Consider the following 25,218-nt stretch of genomic DNA (forward strand, 5'->3'; position numbering starts at 1 on the left):
TTGAGGTTTTTACTAATTCCAAGAATAGGTAAATTATTTGAACCACGATTAGTTTGTGGCTTTAATGGTAATTTAATTGAAGATCTCTTTTTATTCGTGAAATAGCGGAAAGAATATTCATGGGGTTACTAGCCCTAACAATTTGACAAATTTTTGGATCTAGACCATTGAATAACGTATTTAGGGCTAGTGACATTTTTGCTTCTAGAGTTTGTAATCTAGAAACACAAATTAAAGGCGGTGGTTTCATTCTTTGAAGGTCTTGAAGTCATGAATTACATACAGGCTTCTCTTCACTTCTTTCGTTCCTTTGCTTTTTCTCTCCAGCTCTAGATGTTTGTCCCTCTAGGGTCTTCTTCCACCGTTTTTTTGGTCTATCTCTTTTCCTCTTGTCCTCTGGTAACTTCCATGTAACTAATTTCAAGAGTCTGTCTTCGTCTATTCGTTCTAAGTGACCTAGCCACTGTAACCTTCTTGTCTTATTGGCGACTCATTGGAAAGTGTATAAATTTCATGGTTTGATCTTTCTAACTCTGTCTGGTTTCCTCCAAAAATTCTTCTTAATATTTCTCTCGCCCAGATAACCAATCTCTGTTTGGTTGTATTTGTCATTACCCAAGTTTCACAGGCGTGTGTCAAGGTGGGTCTCAGCATTGTCTTATAAATTAAAACTTTCATAGATCTGGATATCTCTTTCGATCTTAATATTATTCTAAGACACAGCTGTTGCTTTTGGCAATTCTTAGTTTGATTTCCTTCTCTTGTTGGCATTTATTACCTAGTAGTTCACCCAGATACATGAAATTGTCTACTTCCTCTACTTCTATTAACGTCCCATCATGTTTATGTACTTGAAAATTGTTTTTTTCTTACTTCCACATTTATTCTTTATTTCCATGAAATCAGAAATTAAGGAATTTAAGCCGCGAGAATCTTCAAAGTGTGTGGATAATATCTTCCTAATTTGAAGTATCGCGTGAGTTTAGCGGCTCGTCCTTTGAGTTTATTTTTATGTGAAGAGTTAAAACTACCTTTGGTCGTGGTCGGCCATTCTATGAGCTGTTTTACAAGCATTTATAAAAGTATTTAGGAACCTTCCCCTTACCGTCATATTCCGGATTAATAGGAAATATTTCAGATAATCTGTAAGGTCAAAAATATGTCACCTGATTAGCTTCAGTAATTGGAGCTTCACTGAAGGATCGTTTGCATTAGTATTCACTCTACTACGTGTTGCAGACATTATATTTATAATTTATATGAATAGATAATGATAACAAAATTAAACGAGAGTATTTTCATTCCTTCCTTGGCAGCTGAAATCCTTGTTCGTGAGCTATGCTACACCTGGTTAGCCATTTGCGTGTTCCTGGTGCCAAAGGGTGTTTGCTTCAAATGGAAATAAAGCTGGAACTTGAATATTCCTTGAAACACCCAACCAACACCCTCAGTTAGGCAATCCGTGTTCGAAATATGTTTAGGAATCCTACTGACTGCGCCAGTTTTATATCAACGAAGTCATTTTTGATTTTTTAGAAAACTATTTTATTGAGTTACAAATTTACACCAAATGAATAATAGAAAATAATAATCGTAACTATTTTACATAAAATTGGAGATTTTATGTTATATTTAAAAAACGCCAGCATGTATTTCATGGATTTTGATATATAGATATATCCAATACATAAGTTAAATTATTCGTAAAGTTAATTTGGAAGTTACATGCTATAACAACAATTTTAGCGAACTTTGGATCTCTCATTGTTCAAGAGTGTTTTATCATTATTTAAAATGAGGATAAACATCGGATCAAATATATCGAAAACGTACCACTCATAATTTACCTTTTTCAGATAATTTTGTATTAATACTACAATCTAAAGAAAGTTCAAAATGAAATTCAAATATCTATTGAAGATAAGTATTCAAGTGTTTTTAGTATATAAACAAGTATTTTATTAGATTATTACGTAAGCCGATAATAACCATGACTGCAAGAACATTTCTAATATTGTTTGCATTATGTAAGTATAGTTATTAATAATTTTAATCCTATTATTATGTTTTGTCATGCAGGTATCTTTAATTTACTCCAATTAGTTCGATAACAAACATATAACCATCACCTTAACTTATATAATACAATAATATAATAATTTGAATATTTCTTTAACTACAGAACTATTTGATGTATTCCTTTTGGAATTGTTTCTGAATTGTAATTAAGAAAACGCGAATAACAACTATTATGTGCATTTATACCTTGTTAAGATATTAGTAAAACTGATTTCTTCCTCTATCCTTCTTTAACCATTCAAAGTATCGGATGTGGGCCTCTGTCCCTCTTAAACCCATTGTCTTATGTTTTTTTGTTTCTTGATCATTTATCATTAAATTTCAGTGCAATAATTATTTATTAAAAGCAGTTTTTACTCTCAACTAACAATTGCCATTATCGTACCTGTACATATTGTACTTGACATTTTTTGCAAATAGCTTTAAATCAAAACAGAATCGTGTAAGTGTGTAATAAATATGTGTGTTCTATTATTTTGAAAGGTAAGTGAAATAATAAGCAAACGAATACAATAATGAGTCACTGTTTCTCACAAATAAGAGCACGAACATCAGGCGAACAAAACAATGCAGATGTGCGTGTGAGCACGATGTAGTTATCACAATCACAAGAGGCACGAGATGAACAAAATCAAGAGAGACAATTAGAACGAAGAGAAACGCGCATATGTGGCATATTCTCGCACAATTAATAGTAAAAATATATTAGTTATTTTAATAAATATTATCAACCTAAATAATATAACACTTATAGTACGTTAGTTATTTTTATTGAACTAGAAAAATATTTCGAAGATATAATTAATAAGGCAGAACAACGTTTGCCGGGTCAGCTAGTAATTAAATATTAGGAACAGTTATTTTCCTCTTTTTCTATAATTTATAATAGATATAACTCCTCCCGTGTTTAAGTTTCGAGAAACACGGAGTGGTTGTTCCTCAATTGGATTTTCTTAATTTTTCTTCTGTTTTTTCTTGAATATTTTCAGTAACTGTATTTTGTATTTTATCAGACAGAAAATGAGAATACATGCAACAATTATAGCGATGATTGTTAAAGGGGCTCTCCTGAATTTGGGTAACTGGTTCTAGTAGTTTGGGAATATGCTTGATATCTCGAAGTTCGTCGAAGTCAATTCTCTTAATATTTGGCGCTTGATTATTTCTTGAAGGAGTTTTCTTCATTATTTGAATTTTGGGTGATATAAATGGTTTTCTACTCTGGAAATTTGTTCACGTATCTATTTCTATTGGTCCATATTTCGCAGGAATAGGGGATTTTGATTAAGATTGGAGATCTAATTGAAATGTATCGATTTCTTCTGCATTTTTAAAATATTTGTTATGGTTTTTCCGGTATAACTAAAATTTTATTTTTCGTGACGTGGCAGCGTGTGGGATCTTGTCCTTTGAGAAGGAATTTGGTTCATATTTACATCGTAACCGATTTTCTGTAATACCCTACTTCTAAATACTTAATTGTAACCTACTACCAAGATCAATTAAATGTTCACTTCTAGTTAATTCTTGTACAAGAAAGTCTAGATATCGCCTATCTAAGAAACACTGTAGCAAGGCTCGTTTTAATTTATATCAACTGTTTCTGTTCGACTACCTATCAAAAATTCTGCTGTTCCTTCCAACTTCTCTTGTATGCATTCAAAAACATGAGAATTTAATTCTGGATCATTATATGTTTGATATATTTGATCTAATTTCCACATCTCAAAACACAAAACAAACACAATCACCATTGAAATGTTTAATATTGCTAACTTTCGGTTTAAAGAGGTTCCAGTTAATTGGGGGTGTCGTGTTGTTAGGCATTTTGTGTTTATATATATTTGATTTGTCTAAACTAATTGAATTAAGAGAGTTACTTGAAATTTCCAAAATATCGTTAATATTTGAATTATTCATGAAAAAGGAATAATTTGACACTTACTTTTTGCTGAAGGAAGGACTGCAATAATAATTTCCTGATTCTTCTGCTGCTTTTGGTACTCCAGGGAATGTGTGCAGTTTCTGCTTACTCTCCTAATCGAAAAAATGTTCTAATCCGCACTTAAATAGTTAAAACAGTAAAATTTTAAAACTACCGAGAAGTTTCAGCACAAATGGACATTTCTTTGAGTTACAACTTGCGCGGATCCTAATGACTGCGCCCCTTTTATATTTCTTATATAAATATGAAATAACGTTTTTAAAAACAATTTAATTCGATTTATTAAATAAAAGAACGAATTTAATACAATACAGAGTTATTTTATAGTACAAAGATGATAAACATTTTTTGATTATATTGCAGATTTGCAGGTGTCGCTTGATAACATCGTAGACATAACTCCTAACAACTTTTTATGCAGTTGATATTTTTTGCGAAAATTTTGGACATATTGATACAGAATGTGTTTATTAATGATCCACTTCATGAAAATGTTTTCATGAGGAAATTCAGAGTTCAATACGAGTGTCTAATTCTATATTATTTTGTAGTGTCAACAACGAGAGGTGAACAGTCTCCAGATATCATTCCAGTTGATGGAGGGGTGAGTGGTAACGGAATTACTACTAGGTATTGGGATTGTTGTAAAGCTTCTTGTTCATGGGTAGATAATATAGATACCCCTGATCAAAAACCAGTAAATTCATGTCTGAAAGATGGGGAAACAATTGCACCCATAACAGATTATTCAGGTCAGTAGACAGTTTTTAGATACAGTTATACAAAATATGCATTTAATTCAATGTTAACCAAGAATTATACTTAGGTACTTACATTTTATTCATTTTTATATAAAATTTTATATTAACGATAAATAAATCTAATAACGGTTGTCTTAAAACATATTTTTTGTTCAATTAAATTTGAAAAAACTGAACTAATTTCACATATTTCTAATGTAAGAAATGGATGTATCTTTCTAATGTAAAATTTGTAGAAAACTTGAATCCTAGTGAGTGTTTACTAGTGAACGAAGCTTCTTCTAGTGTTTAAAGGGACTGATATGCATAGGCTATAAATAAAATACAAGTTCATAAAAAACAATAATTTAATTACCAAAGTTGCCCCGAATGTAGCCTAACCGTTTATTATCAATAGAGTACAAAACAGACCTTGAAACTTCAGGAAATTCTATAGACAAAGCAGTAATTCATCGTTACGGCCATATTTAAACTTTCGACAATATTCAGGCACAACATCACTCATGAAGTTTTCCTCATAACCACGACTCAATCTCCGATGGATTTCTGCAGCATTATCGCCTTCAGCCTGTACAAAACGAATCACACTTGGCGGGACGACCATCAATAATGACGGACATGTTCACGTGGCTATAGTACAACGCCGACTGACGCCTGATATGTGTAGTGCGAGAACTCTAGCGCTTTTTTCTGTCCACGTAGCGTCTGCACGGAGCGATCGGAGGTTGAAAAAAAAATAATAATTAGAGAGAGAGAGAGGGGGGGGAAAGAGGCCAATGATCTATATCCAAGCCAATAATTAGCTCCTTTTCTAATTTTGTAGGTTGTGGAGAAGGAGGCACTGCTTTCACCTGTAATAACAATCAACCTTTTCTTGTTAACTCTACCTTATCGTATGGATTTGCTGCAGCTTCGTTTACTGGAGGTTTGGATTATAGCATGTGTTGCGCTTGTGTATTGCTCAGTTTTGAAGGTCAACTTAAAGGCAAGCAGTTCTTGGTTCAAGTAACTAATTCTGGAGAAACGTTGTCTGTAAACCAATTCGATCTAGATATACCTGGAGGTAAGTTTCTAAGAAAGATTTACACATAAAATCATATTTTCTTCTGTAGCTACAGTCTTTCTCATAGTTTAAAAGAGATCTAAATTTGATAGAGGTTTCTAGGAAGCCAAAAATGTCATTTTTTGAAAACTTCAACTGCTTGGTAATGTATCAAACGAATGGTAGCTCCGACGTCTTTGTGAAATATTAGAACCGTTTTTGCGTTATTATAAAAAAATCTTTAGGGTATATTGAACTTGTTTTAATTTGAGATCAGAATTAGCGGTGTAAGTTCAATACATTACCAAAATATTGTTCTTGTGATATTTTTCGGTTTGGGACCACAATATTAAGGAAAATAATTATTTAACGAGAAAATCATGGGGAAATACAACAAAAAATTCGGGAGTAAGTAGATGATGTGAAAATATTGCTGTGACATAAAAAAAATCTCTTTTGACCCCTAGTTTCTCAGTTATAGGCCTTTGAAATCAGAACTTATATTTAAGTGTATTTTTTGAATTATTCATTCGAACATTGTGAATTTTTAATGGTTCAAAATCCGCAAACTTTTACAGGAACAACCTATATAATCTAAAGTTAGCAACAATGAAATTTTCAATCGATTTTTTAACAGAAAGGTAGTTGATAAAATTAATGGTTTAAGAGATATGCAGATTTTTAGATCATTGTAAATGCCAAGGAAACAGTTCGCCATAAAGAGACATTCTGAAGAAAATTATCATAAATTATTAATAATTATTGAAAATACTTAGAGGAGGAAAAAATAGAAATGTAGAAAAATTTAGTTGGTTAGCCTTATCAAGTAAAAACCAAAAAAAAACTATTATAAACGTTCGAAGTGGGTACTTTGCACTTCTACACATTTCTGGGGTCTAGGAAGAATATTTCTTAGAACTTGAATGAGAATTCCATGGCATCTACATCCTGGATGTGAAAGTGGTAAAGAAGTTGCGCCTGGAGAATCCTATGAATAGTTGTCGTTGATACGATAAATTGCAAGTATTTCCAATAAATAACAAAGAGAACATTTTTGTTGAAAATCGATTGAAAAATGTGAAAAATGGTGCTGTAAAATTATTTATAACGACAAACACACTACATGGACATACGTAATCATCCATTAGAAATTCGTAATTTTCGGATGTATAATTTAAAAAAAATGGTTCTGATTTCGCAATTTTAAAAGCTTATAACTCAGAAACGATTGTTTTTAAGTCACAGCATTATTTTCACGGCATCTACCCATTCTCGAATTATTGCATCAAGTCCAGAGACATCCTGTATATATAAAAAATCAAAATAGCTTTCAAGGACATGTTGGGGGTTGTTGGTTCGGTGGTGGTTGTTCTTCTTCGTTAAAATTGTTTTAAAACTGGCACCTAAGTGGGTTACAAATTACGACAGTGAAAAATTAATCAGAACACGTTTTCTAAAAAAGCAAATTTCATTAATTTTCTTCACTGTTTCTACTAAAATAAAACAAAATATTTGCTTTTTTGATTTCGCATCTCTACCGCTTTAAAAAATTGTCAAAAAAACGTCGGATGACTTCGATACTACCTAATGTTGATTGACGACAAATTACTCATTTATTTTTATTTTTATTTTCTTATCAGGTGGAGTAGGAATCTATCCTCAAGGATGTATGGCACAATGGAACGCACCCGAAACCGGCTGGGGTGAGCCATATGGAGGTGTCAGCTCAATTGAAGAGTGCGATGAATTGCCCGATGTCTTACAAGGTGGATGCAGATGGCGCTTTGAATTCATGGAAGGTGTCTCTAATCCCAACGTTACTTTTTACCAAGTCAAATGTCCTAAAGAGCTCATTGATATAAGTGGATGCGAACTTTGAGATGGAAAGGCTTAATAAATTAATCTAGTAACCATTGCTTGTAAAAATAAATGTTAAACTGAATATACGTTATTTATTGCTTATGAACCCAAATTTAATACACTAAAATAATAATTCTAGATGTTCTTAAACAATTATATATAAATAAAAGAGCTCAACAGGTCTCATAGGCTCAAGGCTTGAAGTCGCTCTATTCCGTTTATTTTTGTTCATTGTTAATTCACGCCAGTTCTCTATTCTTATTCTTTCTAAATCTTCTCTACCTGCTTCTAATATTTTTTTTCCCGTTGACGTCCTCTCTCATGTCTGTCCTAGACGCAACAAGATCGTATAAAAACTGATAATTGCGACCATGAGATCGCTTTTCTAAACCCGAATCAATCATTCAACAAGAGTGATAGTTCTTGTCTTCTTAATATTTTATGGAAATATTTACAAACAGATATCAACAGACTATACCCAACAAAATTATTTTCTCCGTTATAGCAAAGTTCACCCTACATGGATTTCAACGGACAAAAAACCCGCAGTGGTTGAGGGAAAATATCATAAGTTAACGTGGAACCAGGTGGAATTCCTGGCACGTTTTTTCCTAAATTATCAAAGTAATTGTTCATTTTTGGCACTGTCTGTTGAATATTTCATGTTAATGTCTATGAATAAAATTCTTGCACCAGTCTACATCGGGAAAATTGTCTTTGAACTTCTTTAAGTGGACATCTTCTTTGTTTAAATGACTCTTCAGCACTAGTCGCATGGTTAGGGGGCAGCCATATTCGGAGCTGGCTATTATAACGTCGATAATGGACTGTTCAATCTCCGCGGCGATTAGCTGAGGTACCCCAACAGGAACTTCATGTTTTCTTTCAACTTTATTTACTAGAGTTCTTCTAGGAGGTTTTGGATGCTTCTGTATATCCCATTTTATTACTTTTATTCAATAAAACAGCTCTAGGCATACCAACCGAAAAAATTATTGAAAATTTAGCATCTGGAAAACTGTTAATATCAGAAATAGAACTCAAATATACACAGGTATAGGTGATGTTAAAACCAGATTCAAGATTCATTAGTTTTTATTACACAACCCTTAGCATAGCAACATGATTTTACGAAGTCAAAATAAAATTTTTACACACGTGAATTTTCACATATGAGACCTGCTTCACCGAGCTCTGGACTCGTACTGCCTAAGATCTGTTGATCGCGTAGTATTTTGTCACCAACTGCATTAGAGCAGTGTAGCCAGATTTACAGAAAATAATTTTTATTTATTTAATAGGGTGCATATGCCCGCAACTGAACTTTTCCCGTAGCCCAGAGCGGTCCTATGGACCACTCGACGTACTTTATTTCAAATCTTCTCGAGGATCCAAGAAGTGTTTTACAGTTTGGCTGGACAATCCTGGGTCCTTGAAACATTATTCTACTCTTGGTCCACATCTGTTGAGAGGGTTATCCAAAATTCTGATGGGTTATAAATGAAAGTAGTCTTACCAACTCTTGAGAAAGACCTCAGGTATTAGAGAGTCACTCAGTATCATACATATTTCTATATATTTTAACGCAAAATAAACATAGCAGATAAGTAAATATGATCTTACCCAAAAGCATTATTTTGATCTCATATAATATTTTTTAAAACACATTGTACATTTTTGTACACTCTACATATAAGTATAAATCATCATTCATAGGATAAAGAAGATTTCAATGAACAAAATACTCACAGTGGTTGAGGGAATATCTTATAAGCTACTACTTTTTGTTTAACACATTGCCCTAGTGTAGTCCATAGGCCAACAACTGAACTTTTCCCGTAGCCCAGAGTGGTCCTATGGACCACTCGACGTATTTTATTTCAAATCTTTTCCAGGATCCAAGAAGTGTTTTACAATTTGTTTGGACAGTTTTGGGTCCTTGAAACATTATCCTACACTTGGTTAGATATGGATCTGTTGCAAGGGTTATCCAAAATTCTGATGGGTCATAAATCAAACTAGTCATACCAATCCTCAGCTGTAAAAGATTCACTCAGTATCAAACAAATTTCTAAATGTTTCAACACAAAATAAACATAGCATAAAAGTGAATATGACTTCACCCAAAAGCATTATTTTGATCTCATATAATATTGTACATTTTTGTACACTCCACGTGTTCCAGAGTGGGCCCATTGACCGCACACAAAAAATATCATTTTTTCTCACTATTATTTCAAATAAATTTTTTTTAGGATCCACACCCTATATATAATGTAAAGTCACAAAAAAAAATTGTAACGCAATGAAAAGTTTATCAATTTTAGTTAGTGCTGAACGTGTTAATATTGTTATAGTGGTAGTTTCACTACTAGAAGGATAAGGGGTATTCGCAACCATTTTTTATTCATAAAGTTTCATATTATATCAACATAGACCGAATTGATGAAATGTTTGTATTCCTAATTAGGACGAAAGTGAATTTGTGCGTTACTTTTAACATCGCACTGAATTTCTTTTTCAAAATTAGGAATAAATTTCTTCTCCTTCTTCAAATCATTACTGCTTTTAATATACAATTATTTTGTTGCAAATAATTTTCAGTTTTGATATCTATTAACTTTGAAATGATTCATGATACAATTGCAAATGAAGTTAATTGACTCAATTTAGTAGTGGAATTGAAAAAACAGTTTGACCATCAAAATACAGTCCCTTTTTCCATTTCTTTTCGGCTTCTATGTAGAAAGAAAAATCTCTCAGATCACTTGTGACTCATATAACAGGTTACAATTTACAATTTATGTTACAAATAAAAGTAAACAATAGTATTGAGTACTGGTCGTATCGAGAGTACCTTGGCCTCTAAGATGACATTGTTTGCCGTTTCCCGCGAAAAAACTGGTCTCCACCACCCAGATTATCTGTTCGTAGCCAACTCATCTGAAAAACTACCTTATCTTGCACATTACCAACTACTAATTGGATATTTTAAAGATTTTTTTAGCTTTGAGAATAAATACGAGATACGTGTGCGCAATTGTAAATGAGCGTCAACTTGTCGAGTTGTGTTGAAAGGCATTTCTGTTTCTGCAATGGCCGAGATGCCAAGAATTTTTCTGTCAGTATTGTATAAAGTCGTTCTTTGGTCTCCCGTTTCTTCTTTCTTTGTATTATTTATTACACAGTTAAAAATACAATTTGTAGTAATATTGACATAAAGAGAAATAATAGATTTTTAATAGACAAAATTATTGAACGTTTGATAATCCTAAAGAAAATAAAAAAAAGTTTTGCTCACACACATATTTATATAATTTTTATAAAGAAATAGAATGTTTTTTCTATTCTATTCACTGAAAAGCAAAGTCACTTGGGAATGTGCAATTTATAAATGAATCATTTTGAACGGAAAACGATTAAAAGGCTTGAATTGCTATTATGAATCTTCAGTATAGGTTTCATTCTGTTTTTTATCGATATTCTTTTTGTTTTGAGAAACTCTTGAGGTATACCTGTCCACTCCTTGACCTGGAGATCGACTTCTGGCCTTGAATCTTTTCATGAACTCAGCTCAAAGGTATTCAATGGGATTAAGGTCAAGTCTCATTGGTGGCCAAATAGTAATTTTCACCTAATGTATGAGAAAGATAATGTGGCCATTCAGAGTGAATTTTATGTATGAAGCGCCTCATTTACCCCGAAACGACTTAAACGATTTTTATAAACTTTTGTGGGCAAGAAATCCTTAAGAAATACTGATTATTTTTCATGTAATATTCCCTATACCTAAATATCATAATTTCGAAGTTACAGCTACATTAACAGTATCTCGTTTAATTTGAATATTCTTCATTAATTTATGTACTAATACAAATCTCGTAACAAGTTCTAATGTTGGAAAGTTAGTAAAAAGTTTAACGAATCTGGTGCAGTGGAATATTTATTAAAATTGTGGCACAGAAATTAAAAAAATTGGATCGTTTTGATTTTAACATTTTTCATCATTAGATCTGCAAACTCTCCAGGTCAAAATCGTCATCTAAACATTTGGACCTCTTCCTGGATCTTCCTGAAAAGCTGAACTCCAGCTCTCGTACCACCTCTTTGGTGGTTGGCCTACAGGTCTGCGTGTGTGAGTTTTAGCCTACTTTGCCGATCTGTCTTCTGGCATTCTTTCTAAGTGATGCCTCCAGAATCTTTTTCGTGCCCTGACCCATCCCACCACATCCTGTACGTCCAATTCTTCTCTTATGTCATCACTCCTTATTCGGTCCCTGGGGGTGATTCCCTTGATGGTTCGCAGTATTTTCATCTCTGTGGTTCTCATTATTCTTTTTGTTGTTGATGTCTCGGCTCTGGTTTATGATGCATATGTGAGAATAGGTCTCACACACGTCTTTTAGATTCTGGTATTGCTCTGTGAGCTCATCACTTCGTTTCTCCACACTATATCTCTCAGACAGTCGCTGACTTTTGTTGCTTTCATCGTTTGTGTTCATGCCGTCAGGTTTCTTTCACTAGATATATTCACTCCCAGGTAATTAAATCTTGATACCTGCCGTATTATTCATAAATTTTCATCTTATATAGTAGACGTTGTATGTTGTCTTCATTTTCTGCTACGGCAATACCATTGTCTGTGTAAAACAATACCTTTAGGGAGTGGTGACCCATTCTGTAACACCAGTATTAATTTGAACTTCTTCAGAGAGTCCTTCCTTATCTTTAATTCTGGTTCCGATATACACTTCGTTGGTACTTATAGTCTATGTTGTTTTTCTCAGGACTCCTAATCACGTCTCCCAGGCGTATTCTATCAAATGCTTTGGTGAAGTCAACAAAACAGACAAACATGGGTTTACTGAATTCTATCGATTTTTCCAACAACTGACAAACTATGAATATTGCGTCCACTGTTTATCTATTAGACCTGAATCCTGGTAGCTGAAGCTGGTACCTTATTCCTTATTCTATTTGCCAATATCTTAATAAAAAGTTTAAGTACAGGGAAAAGTTATATTCCTAAAATTATTCGGATCTCTTTTTTCCTCTTTTTTGTGTATTATTAGGGATATACTCGATTTCCATTCATCTGGGATAGTGCCAGAGGTTATAATCTTCTGGAATAGTCGCGTGAGTTCTTTTTGTAACTCTGTTCCTCCGTACTTAATAAGTTCATTGTTTATATTATCCGGTTCTTCAATTTTTTTGTTTTTTTCCTGAACTTCCTCCATCGTTATTTCGGGTTCATTGTTGTCGTCATTTGGCGTGATTTCAATAGTCTATGCATTGTCGGTGGGCGCACCATATATGTTTTCGAAATATCTAACCCATGTCTCCTGTGTTATCTCATTCACCTGTACTTCCTCCGCCCCCTGTTTTCTTCTGTTTCGTAGCATATCTCCCTCTGGCCACCATAGATAGAATTTATTATTACGTAATCACGTTTGCGAAATATCAAGTTCCCTGGATATTTGTCTAGTACTCAAGTGTGGATGGTCTTCTAATAGGACACAAAGATTTTTTTTCAGTTGATGCAGTTTTACTACGTCCTGATTTGCATTAATCTTTTACTGCACCAATTTCATTAAACTTTTGTACTAATTTACTGGCAGTAGTTGTTATGGGATTTCGGTTAGGATATAAATTATTAAATATATTACAAGTTTCTTGTTGACAATTTATTGAAACTTCAAATTTGTAATTGTAGCAGTAATATCCACCTAAATGTATTATTTTAACTTCGGCTGAGATAACGCAAATGTAGCTAATAACTCCGAAATTAAGGCATTTAGGTCTAGAAAACATCAGTTGAAAAATAATAAGTATTTCTTAAGGATTAATAAAGTTAATTATTTTTCCCGAAAATGGAAAGATCTGACAACAATTGTAACAAAAATTTATGAAAATCGAATAAGCCTTTTCAGAAATAATTGAGCCATTCCATACATAAAACTCACTCTGTATATTGTTGGGTATTGCTTTAACGTGAAAGCTTTTCCTATAAAACCGGCGTATGATATTACATAATGCTCTAGCACCTCCTGGATGTATCGTTGAACAAAAACTTCGACTAACTGTCCATCAGTCCACGATCTATACGATAATCAAAGTTTATTCCTGGAATAAAAAAAAATTCCGCAATAATATTATCTCACATAGTATCTTTGCTGTATAAAAGTTATTTATTGATCTTTAATGATTTGAGTCATTTATTTTTAATTTCTTTTTGACAATTGAATCCGATTTGAGCTAGTATATTTTTTTAGTGAAATATCACATATATTTTTCACAGTGTAATGTAAAAGTTGTGAGTAGTACCGAGAAAAGGATGAGAAAATTTCGATCTACTCGGTTGTTTCGGCAGTGTTGATTGAATAATTGGAGACATTTCAGACCTACCAACAACACAATGAAACTAACAAGCGAAACGTTATCAAAATAATGACATTACTATTTATTTGATAACAATATTATAACTTTTTAATCTGATAAATAAAAATTGTCATTCTATATAACACATTAATCGTACATTTAGAGCGGAACTTCCTAAATAGTTTCAGGAATCAATTAATGAGTAGAGCATATCTTTTCTGGAAAATGTACGAGACCTTCTCGAAATATTCCATTTATTTTGATTAGTATGTCTCAAGTATTGAGGCAAGCCATGACAAATTGAAACCTGTTCTTTTATGTTAGTTTATTACACGATCTTGAATAATGCAACAACAAAACATATTGAAAATTATTCATTGTTATAGTTTAGTAACTGTTTGTTGGTAGTATGAACGATTAAAAAAATAGATAACAAGGAGCAACATTCGGCATTTCACTGATTATCTAAGAATCAATTCGCATGGAACTCGAATTTGTATTTGAGTTGGGTCTGTTCCAATGGAAATAATTGTACCTCCGAATATTACAATGTGGTACCGAAAAGTTTATATGATAAATGGACTAGATTCCTTCTTGTTCATATTAATCCCCTGCTAAAAGGTTTTTTATTTCAACATCTACTGTGAAAAACAATTCCTGACATTAAAATTTCTTTATCAAACCTCGTATAAAGCGTTATCGTGTGGCAATGAAACGAAGGGAGTATTGTGTATAGATTCTTCTTCAAGTATCATACACTTTGCTGGGTGTAGGTGTCCAAAACTTCTAAACTATTATCTGAACGCACTTCCGAGTACTGTATATATATATATGGCCCATTAAACTATTGGAAACTGATATGCTGTCAATATTCCAGTTGTGTTTGAATGAATCATAAATATAAAGTTTTTCTTCTATTCTAGAATTTTCATATCTCTATCTACCATCGCAAGTCCTCTAGGTCTTCTCCCTGGAGGCTCCCATAACTGTATTCCTTTGACATCCTGCGGTCAGGCATTAATCAGATTTCTATTTTTGTTGTTATTGAGCATTAGGCTCAAATTACCTGTCATATTAATAAAATTCTCAATTTATCGGTTGGCTTGTAGACACTTTCTCATACAATCCAAATCGACCGTGGATTATCTTTATCGAAATATACCTGTTTTTTGAAACTGATTTTCTATCAAAAGAGACTTGAAATCAAAACGATTTAAACGGTTTTCCAATAGGGACTTGAAAATTTTTAATTTAGTTTGTGAACGCACCTTTTCACTTAACATCGAACAGTCACTGTCAGTTTATTCAGTAGACATAACCTCTTCATCATGGTGAAGTTGATTCCAATTTTCGGTCGTGATTCTGGACATACTAGACAAGCAGTAACAAATTTAGAGAAAAATGTTTGAGTCTACATATTTGTTGTATGATGTTGCCGTGTCAGTGAGACTACGGGTTGGTCGAAGTGTTGAAAAAATAACTGTTTGGTGCGGTTTGCATGCCGGCGGCGTCGTAGGGGCCAGTTTTTTCGTCGACGATAGTGGTCGCCACGTTACTGTGAATGGTGATTGTTATCGCGCCATGATTATCGATTATTTTTGGCCCGAATTGGAATATACGGACTTGGACAGCATGTGGTTTCAACAGGACGGCGCCACAAGCCACACAGCACACGTTACAATCGATTTATTGAAGAACAAGTTTGATGAGCGTGTTATCTCAAGAAATTGACCAGTCGATTGGCCGCCTCGTTCGTGAGATTTAACGCCTCCAGATTGTTTTCTTTGGTTCTAAATTAAGTCATTGGTCTATGCTAATAAGTCGACGACGTTGGAAGAGCTCAAAGCCAAACGCGAAATAGCAGCCGTTTCGACCGAAATGTATTGCCGAGTCATGAAAAATTCGGTCCAACGAATCAACCGCTACAAATGTGCCTGCGGTGGCCATACGAGTGAAATCAGGTTTCATTCATTAATGTTTTGAATGTAATTCGATGTAACCCGATAATAAAGTTTTTGAAATCTCAAATGGTTTCCATTTTATTTTGAAAAAAGTTGTTTAGTCTCATTGGAAAATAGAAAAACATATGAATAGGTCTATGAAGCAGAGAAATTTTATTCATATTGATAATTCGCATTTTTTTCTTTTAGTATTCTTATTATATACCCTATATCTTCTTTCACCAGTGCAAATATAAGATCTCTGTTTCATCCATTTATCCTTGTTGTAGTCCTTTGTTGTGACTATTGGATCTTTCCAAAGTTCATTCTTCCTATAGCTATTATATTGTAAATAAACTTGTCCCAGTTCTAAGATTAAGTTGAAATTTCTGGAACTGTTGGTGATATTAATCCTGAATATACTGTTTACACCCTTACTACACCAACACTCACTCAGAATTCCACTGCCTGACGAGGGCTTCGATAACCAAGTTATCGTCTTCAGAGACTGAAGGTAAACTGTTTACCTTCAGTAAACTAAAGCCTAATGACGGACCTACCTGTTTTATACTGAATTCTCCTACTAATAAACCTTCTCCCGCGAAAATTAATTCCAACGGGAAAATCCATAAAACCCTTGGAAAAGAATGGTTTATGTGAAATCAGCTGTGGTGATTGTGACGGAAAGTATATGGGACAGACTAAGAGATCCGTTATTGTCGGGTTTAAAGAGCATATTTAAAATATGGACGGCATTTGAAAGCATTGAAATTATTAAACGTAACAGTAGCTTAAATAGGAGAAATAGGGAGAAATTCCTTAGAGCCCACTCTATAGTTTAGTAAGAATAAATGTGAAGTACCCTGCCAAGGAGTTTTTCCCGCTGGAATTAATTTTCGAGGGAGAAGGTTTATTGGTGGGAAAATTTAATATAAAACATGTGTGTCAATTCATTAGGTTTTAGTTTACCTTCAGTCTCTGAAGACGATAATTTGGTTATCGAAACGCGCGTCAGACAGTGTAATCGTGAGTGTTGGTAACAATGCCAGTTCTAAGATGTTTTTTATTGTGAGTACTGGGTAGGAATGGATAACATAGAATACAATTCATATTCCGTGTGGTAAATTTAAACGAACCGCCAAAATAAATTAGTTCTGCCGAGTACCATCGAGGACACTGGTATTGATAATCGGCCATGTGTATTCAACTGAATAAGTTCGCATTTCTTCTTAGGGTATGTTCTGTGGGGTTAGTTATTGTTACTTTCCAGTACGCTACTGATCTAACTCGAACTTCTAAAGATGTTTCTCCGAATCTCCTTATGTGGAAAAAGAGGTGGCATGTATATGTATACTTGAGAGTAAAGCGTAATAGCAACTATCTAGTAGACGGCCTGGCACCTCGACAATACACTCTCTAAATCAATCTATAATTATTAAACCACCGGACTCGATTTATTAGATTAGTTGTTTATTCCAGCATAAAATGTTTACTTGGGGTTAGTTATCTCTGTCTATCATGGTTCTTATTAAAGGCTTATTTATGAGGAGTGGTTTTACGAAACGCGTTTCTTAAGTTATAGGGGCGTTGGGAAAATCGGCCGACTGCATTCTACAGAAGGATTTATTGCAAGAGGAGAAACTTTTGTATACTACAGTGAGATCCTGAACTAAAAAATAAATCAATTTTCGACGTAATCTTGAATGCAAATAAAAAATACTGAAACAGAAATAGTTATATGAAAGTTATGGGGTAATTCTGTACAACTATTCGTAACAGCTGTCATTTTAACATAGACTTGGTTAACATACATAACCTAACCTAACCTAACCTAGCAGAATATTCCCAATTTTTAGGTTATCGTTCTTTGCTTAATATATACGAGGGCTGCTACTTAATATTTGACATAGACAAAAAAACAAATATCATTGATGATTGGATATGGGTTTATAGTTTTTCAAAATCTTCCCCGTTAAGATCAATACAATTTTGCATGCGTTTGAACCAATTGTCGAATATTTTTTTCGTTCAGAATATATGATTTGAATATATGATCAACCTCCAAGTGCAGTAAAACTCGCTTGAACTGGCTATTTATTTTTGATCTGCGGGAATCAGAAGAAATCGTTGGGTACCAAACAAGGACTAGAAGACCGATTAATTCGATATTTTGACTGTTCAAAAACGTTTTGGTTTGAACTGATGTGTGATAGCTGGCATTGTCGTGGTGGAGGATGACTACAATTGACTATGGAAAAATGAAAGAAGATATTTTTATTAAAAATGTATATATATATATATATATATATATATATATATATATATATATATATTACAAATGTATAATTACAGAGATTCAAGAATTAGAAGAACTCTACTTGTAAACTTATTATTATCAAATTTGAGTTAATAAGATTAGAAAATATAATTGTGTATGATTATATTATTGAATAAAAGGCTCAACAAAAAAAGATTGCTCATCAATTCATATTGACAGTATACATACAATAATGTAAATTCAAAAAATTTTTAAAAAAACCTAAACGACTACCTCCTTTAAGTGACAGCAAATAATATATTGCTGCTTCAATTGAAAAATTGCCGAAACTAATATAGAAATGGAGACTGACTTAAGGTGCACAAGTTTTGTAACTGGATCCACAAATATCGGGAAACAGTCTTTAATGAATGTACTGCAAAAGCCTACGAATTCATAGAAAATAGCAGTTGTGAGATTTTAATGACTTTTGAAGAGAAAAGGCTTCACAAAAAAAATGTTTAAATATTACTCTGTATATGAACTTATTCATTTTGCATAAAGTAGATTCAGAATTGATTTTTTTATTATGATGATTGACGCCTTGATATAAAATATTAACACAAGTTTTACTGCACCCACTGAACATTACAATCTTGGATTCTTGTAGGACATAAATAATTTAAAATCTTTGCCGAAAATCAAGCTTCTGAAGGTCTAGTACTTCAAGATGGAGAAAGCAAAGACATAGAGAATCTTATGAGCTTAACGAGGACTACAACTTTTAGTACCTAATCTACCAAACTCCATTAAAGACGCAATCAGATGATTCAAAACATAATAATAAATGAAATGGAAGATATCTATTCTAATGTTTAGATTGCTATTAGAATTATATTGACTATTCTTGTAAGTACGGTTTCCACAGGAAGTTTTTCTGAGTTAAAAATTATTAAAAAAGCTTAAGAAACAATATGAAGCATGACCGACTATCTGGTTTAGCAATACTCTCAATCGAAGCAAATTTAGCAGCAAAAATTAATTACAAAACCTTATTAGGGAGCTTTAGTAAAGCAAAATGTAAAAAATAAAATCACTCAAATTATAAACTAGAACTTTTTCTCCAATCTATATGCTTTTTAATAATATCCCACCACTCATTTATATTTTTTTACTATCATTAGTAGGCATATTTGGTATGATGAATTTATTAGGTAGATCTTGGGAACGAAAGAAAAGGGGTCTCACTAATGCGACATATCCCAAACCTGGGATGATAAAGTTAACAAAACGGCTCTTATCACAGCGGCGCATCATTATCAATTACTTTTTTATTAATATGAACTCTAACCTCATTAAGTTTATCATGACTATAAATTGTTTGTATTTCATATTTATAGATTATCAACTGTAACTCCATTAAGTTATCATCCTAAATTTTTTATTATTTAATTATTATTAATGACTGTAGTCAAAAATAAATATATTTTCCAACTAATTATAAAGAAACCTGTAAAACTAATACTTTATTCATTTAATTTGATATTCGTCTAGTCAGATTAGTGTGACCAATTGAAACTTTGAATTATTATTAAATTCTTAGTTTGCAGAAAGCAGATTTAAAATCAACTTATTTTTCTAAAATGCCCAAATCAACTTTTAACTAACAGTGACAAAATACTTCTGCTTTGGACGATCCTAACATTTTTGTAATAGCCCGTTAACTTTAGGAATAAAATTATTTACCTGCCTCTTCAATCCTCTGGGGTAATGTGTGATACCGGGCTTGGGATATTTTTCAATTATTTTGATGTTAATTTTGAATATTTTGAAGTTAATGTAAACCAATTATTATCTAGCTGTCTACTAGCAGGCCAAAAATAAATGTCAAGGGACCGGAATTTTACCAAAGAAGTCATCATGTCAAGGATTCCATAACACTGTCATCATGTTTTGCTTGTGTGGAAATCTTATTTGGTTTCTGAAGTTTGTTGAGATATTTCAAGTTGTTTTACTATTGACTTGGGCAGTTTTTATACAATATTCTACAAATACTCCACAAAGAGTTGTTTGACTTATCTCTAAGAGAGTAGTGGCAACATTTGAAATAATTGTAAAATGTCAAATTTCCCACCGAAAAAAATTTATTGGCGGTAAAATTTAGTATATATAGGTCAACTTATTGGGCATTAGTTTAAGAAGTGCAGTCCAGTAGCTCTTGGCCACATATAGTAAATAGAGTGCGTTTACCAAAATCTTCATGCAGCTTCAGTGATAAGTCTCAACACAAAGTTTCAACTTGCTGCTTAGATCAATCTTATTATAGTAGACTTCGAACGACCACTCAGTCAAGTCAGTCAAAGAAAGATTGACACCAAGATAAATCAAAAACGGAAACGGAAACAAGAATCATTAGGTCCTCTGATGGTGACTACTCCAAAAAACATCAAATGGAATAAAGCACAGATTGTTATCTTTAAAAAAAGTGATTTAAGGATCTAACATGAGTATTTAAATGTGATAAAAATTAGTACGAATTCCTGCTAGGTTCAAAAGCAGCGTCGAGCAGATTGTTGTGAACTCGACATTAGACAATAAACTTTTCTGGAAGAAACATGAAAAAGAGATAATCACCAAAGCCATAAAAGCCCCGATGGTGTGCAGAAACTTTGGGGGGAATTGGGGTTGTAATCCGTAACCCAAAGATTCTACGGTGGATGTACATGGATGATTTGAAGATATTTCATACATTGTAAAATTGTAATGTATAGATTTGAATAAAGTTTTTCCGGATTCTCTTTCATACAAATACATTCTAGATCCTAAATTACGTGTAATAGAAATAGAAAATGAAGACAAGATTATGAAATTTCCTTTAAATTATAAAACCAAGATGGTAGCTGGGCTGGAAACAATCAACAAAAAGCAAATAGATTTGCAGAACGTTTAGCACACACTTTTACAGCTAATGAAGAAGAATAATGAACAATTAATACAAAATCAAGACAGTTTGAAAATAATTTATACTACTCCAAACGAAGTATCCACAATAATTAATGTGAATATTAACCCGAAGAAAGCTCTTTGCTTTGACTTAATTACAGGGTAAATACTAAAATATTTACCAAAGAAAGTTATAATTAAATTAACGCATATTATAAACGCAGCCTTCCGCCTTGGGTAAGTACCTTGTGAAAGTAGCTGAAGTCATAATGATTTCAAAACCAGGAAAACCACCCAACGTAGTATCTTCATACAGACCAATATCACTATTGATAATGATATTAAAGCTATTCGAGAAAATACTACTAAAAAGATTAAGCCCTATACTTGTAGAAAAGAAACTAATACAAATCAGTTCGGCTTCAGGCCGAATCACTCCACAATAGACCAAGTACACAGGATATCCGATGTCATACTAGAAATCACTAGAAATCAAAAAAGTCTGTTTCTCTGTTTGCTCAGGCATTTGACAAAGTTTGAAGTATGAAAGATTCAAATATAAACTGATACCAAGAAAATGTATTGGTTGCTGTGAAGACAATCCACTCTGTCAGTTTATAATAAACTATCTGTATATGAAAAAATTCTGAAACCGGTATAGGATTCAACTATGGGGATGTGCCAGCGAAATCAATACCCTAATAATCCAAAGATTTCAAAATAAAGTGCTAAGGAGCATCGTTGCTGCACCCGGGTACTTTCGAAATAGCGATTTTCATCGGGACCCGTATAAAGATACTATAAGGCAGGTATCCACTAAATTCGCGAAGAATCACGATCAGCGGCTCTTAAAACATGTGAACATCAAGGCAATCCAGCTCCTCAACAACACGAACTTAGAGAGGAGACTGAAGAAGACGAAGATTTTTGAGTTAGTTATCTAAGTGCTTAGTGTAAAAGCAGAGCAAATTTCGAATTTTACATATTAGTGTTAACATTAATAATTGTATTTATAATGATTGAGGATCTTTTACTGAGTTTAAAGACACTTATTATGATATAGATCAAATCACAATGATAGGGAGATCTGACCAGGTTTTCTTAAAAATAATTATAAGAATTATTTTTTGAGGATATATGTATTATCTTTTTATGCTCTTGTTTCGAGCATGATTTTTTCTTAGAACACGCCACTGGGAATCGATCGATCGATTCTAGCAAAAACTTGTTGATGTAAAACTATTTGATAAAACAAAAACAGGTTTAATTATAGATGCAATTGTTTGTTTTATTGTTATTCTTATTTTAAATGTTTTATGTTGGTTGCAAGGAAAAATATTTCACCTCCGAGCGGGGAACTTTGTGGAAAATACTGAAACTTTTATAAATACCTACAGCTGTGTACAGTGTCTCGACTATATAAAAAATGATAATGTTTTCAACTTACATATTCTACTCTATTATGCTATATAAAAATTGATATTTTTCTTAGTTTCTTCGAAATAGGAATATTAATATAAATGACATTAGTTCAAATCATAAATTTATTAATAACTCCACAGGCCATACTTTTTTATATTATATATCAAAGTCTTCTATTTTGCATTTTCCACACAATATTTCTCCATTCCCTGCTGTTCACACCTTTTTCTCTCCAAATCTGAAATTACTATTTAGGTCTTCCATTACACAGTCTTTCTTGGTCGCCCCTTTCTTTTTTTCCGTATTGTTCTTCTTTGCAGTACTAATTTTGGCATCTGTTCTCTATGTAGTCTCTCAAGAAGTCCCAACCATATCACTCAATTTCCCTTAAATAAACGAGATTAATGTAGCTTCTCCAAAAAGTTCCTCCAATTCTTTATTAGTTCTTCTCCTCCAGCCCTCTTTTGTGTGTACTCCTCCGTGAATTCCTCTTAGTATCTTCCTCTCCCATCTCTCCAACATGGCTTCATCTGCTTTTATTAATATCCATCCCTCTACCCACCGATTGGATTCCAATTTTTACCTGATACTCTATCACACTCTAGACGATTGTACCTAAAGGGACTTTTTTAAAGGTTTGAACCCATGAAAAATATATGAATCGGTTTGGGTGTGAGTACAAGAAAGGAAAACTAAAAAAAATTGTAAAGAAATTCAAATTAAAACAGGAAACAAATTTTTCACATGTATCTTTATCTATAATTCAGTTATATAGATCAAAAAGTTTGAAAATATCTTCTATTAAAAAAAACTAAGCCGCAAGGTCATCGTCGGTTTCTTTAATTTCGAAATCGCTGGTAACTTCTTCAAATTTGTCATCAGTTGGCCGGTCACAAATTTCTTCGAAAAATCCCCGGTGCTGGTCTGTAATGTAGGCCCTCAGTTTTTTTAATATCTTTCATCTTTGCAGTTTTTATTGGCCCTCGACCTTGGTAAGCCTTAACCAAAGTTGGAGAGAGAGTATCTGCTTTTGTCTTAGCCAGTAAAAAGTTATGATGTATAATATCATTTATTATAGGTTAGGCTTTAACACATCTTTTAAACTTAGATTCATAAACGAACTTGAAGAAAGTACATTTTATCCTTTTTATTTGTGTTTTCCCTTTTGTTTCTTGTGATATACACGATTTTTTTGTAATTTTTGCCACTTCTCGAAATCCACAACTATCATCAACATCAACATCAAAAATGCGGTCATGTTTCAGAAAATTTAGAATTAAGCTCATCTTACCCTCCATATCAAGATTCATATGGTCGCAAGGTGTGCAAACTGTTTTTAAGGAGTCCCTTATCGAAAAATACCAATATTATAGTTTTTCCTACTTTTTTCAATTAAAATGTTTTTCGTTTATGCAGCATAAATATCTTAACATATTGTATAATAGAAAATTTATATATTTTGAAGTATCAACCCTTAAAAGTCATTAAAAACTACCCTTATGATGAAAATAATATAGAAAAAAATCTTTTAACGATTTAAAACATTGCAATTTCATTTTTACTGTGAAAAATTCATAGCATTTCAATAAAATTTGATTGTATATTGATTTTTATTATTCAATTCTTAAAAACTACCCCTTTGCAGAAAAAGAAATAGAAATAAATCTAATGACTACCAACTTTTAGATTTTGCATTCTTTTTGCTATTAAAGTTTCTTGTCTCTAATTGAAGTAATTTTTAATTGTCTATACCCTGTCAACCTTTGAGAACCACACCTTTGATAAAAAATAAAAAAAAAATTTAATGATTGTTAATATTTTGATTTTGAATTCTTTCGGTATTCATTTGTATTTTCCAAACACGAAGTGATTTTTTATTCTCTACATTCTGACATGGTGACACCCCTTAAGAACCACCCCTTTACCAAGATTATAAGTATATCATGTCTTGGTATTCTTATTCTTTATGTATCTCCATTAATTTTGAAGCTATCCCATTCTACAAAAAACCATTTTAAAAGTAATGTTCAGGGCTACAAGCCTGTGTATGTTAGAAGTCGCAATATAGTGACGGATTAATTTGGTTCTAAAGCAAAATAATCGTAATAAAAAATGATTCAATTTGATTGCTCATTTGTTTTTGTATATCTTATAATTATGGAGAAAAAATTTTTTTGGAAAAATAAAGAAAAAGAATTATTTAATGCTCATTTTTTTTTAATTATGCATTTCTAATCAGCCAAACTTTCAGATGTCGTGAATAACATCCAAATAAAGTATTTGGTACAAGGAATAAGTTTAATTTTGATTTTCATTGAAATGGCATTAGTTTAAGTGCAATCTTTTTTTCAGCTTTAACTATTTTACATCATATCTCACTGAAATTTCAGACGAAACGACTTTTATCAGTGTTCATTTGAATAGTCTTCTTAAGCTTTAAGTATTATATGACTTTTTGTTGCTCTAGGTAGAACATTAAGATCTAAAAATATAGCTTAATTCTTTTATTCTTCTTAAGAACTTGGTGACATTTTTCACTTTAAATTAGCTGATCTTTCGATTTCTCGTTATTTTGGGTGAAAAATTTTCCA

The 25,218-nt window shown here is 32.6% G+C and overlaps 1 protein-coding gene across 1 annotated transcript; it reads left to right on the plus strand.

Moving 5' to 3' along the window:
• The first annotated feature begins 1,834 nt into the window (after positions 1-1,834).
• Positions 1,835-7,769, plus strand: LOC130444294 (endoglucanase-like). Its single transcript, XM_056779369.1, has 4 exons — positions 1,835-2,027; positions 4,576-4,776; positions 5,609-5,848; positions 7,468-7,769. Exons 1-4 carry the CDS (start codon positions 1,991-1,993, stop codon positions 7,704-7,706), a joined length of 717 nt encoding a protein of 238 aa, XP_056635347.1. The 5' UTR covers positions 1,835-1,990; the 3' UTR covers positions 7,707-7,769.
• The last annotated feature ends 17,449 nt before the right edge of the window (positions 7,770-25,218 follow it).

Source organism: Diorhabda sublineata, chromosome 5, assembly GCF_026230105.1.
Source record: "Diorhabda sublineata isolate icDioSubl1.1 chromosome 5, icDioSubl1.1, whole genome shotgun sequence".
In the NCBI taxonomy this organism is placed as follows: domain Eukaryota; kingdom Metazoa; phylum Arthropoda; class Insecta; order Coleoptera; family Chrysomelidae; genus Diorhabda; species Diorhabda sublineata.

Excerpts from the sequence above, each read along its gene's own strand:
- LOC130444294 (XM_056779369.1), top strand. The coding sequence starts at position 1,991 with ATGACTGCAAGAACATTTCTAATATTGTTTGCATTAT. Across the intron at positions 2,028-4,575 it reads TCTAATATTGTTTGCATTAT|TGTCAACAACGAGAGGTGAA; the intron begins GTAAGTATAGTT and ends ATTATTTTGTAG. Across the intron at positions 5,849-7,467 it reads CGATCTAGATATACCTGGAG|GTGGAGTAGGAATCTATCCT; the intron begins GTAAGTTTCTAA and ends TTTTCTTATCAG.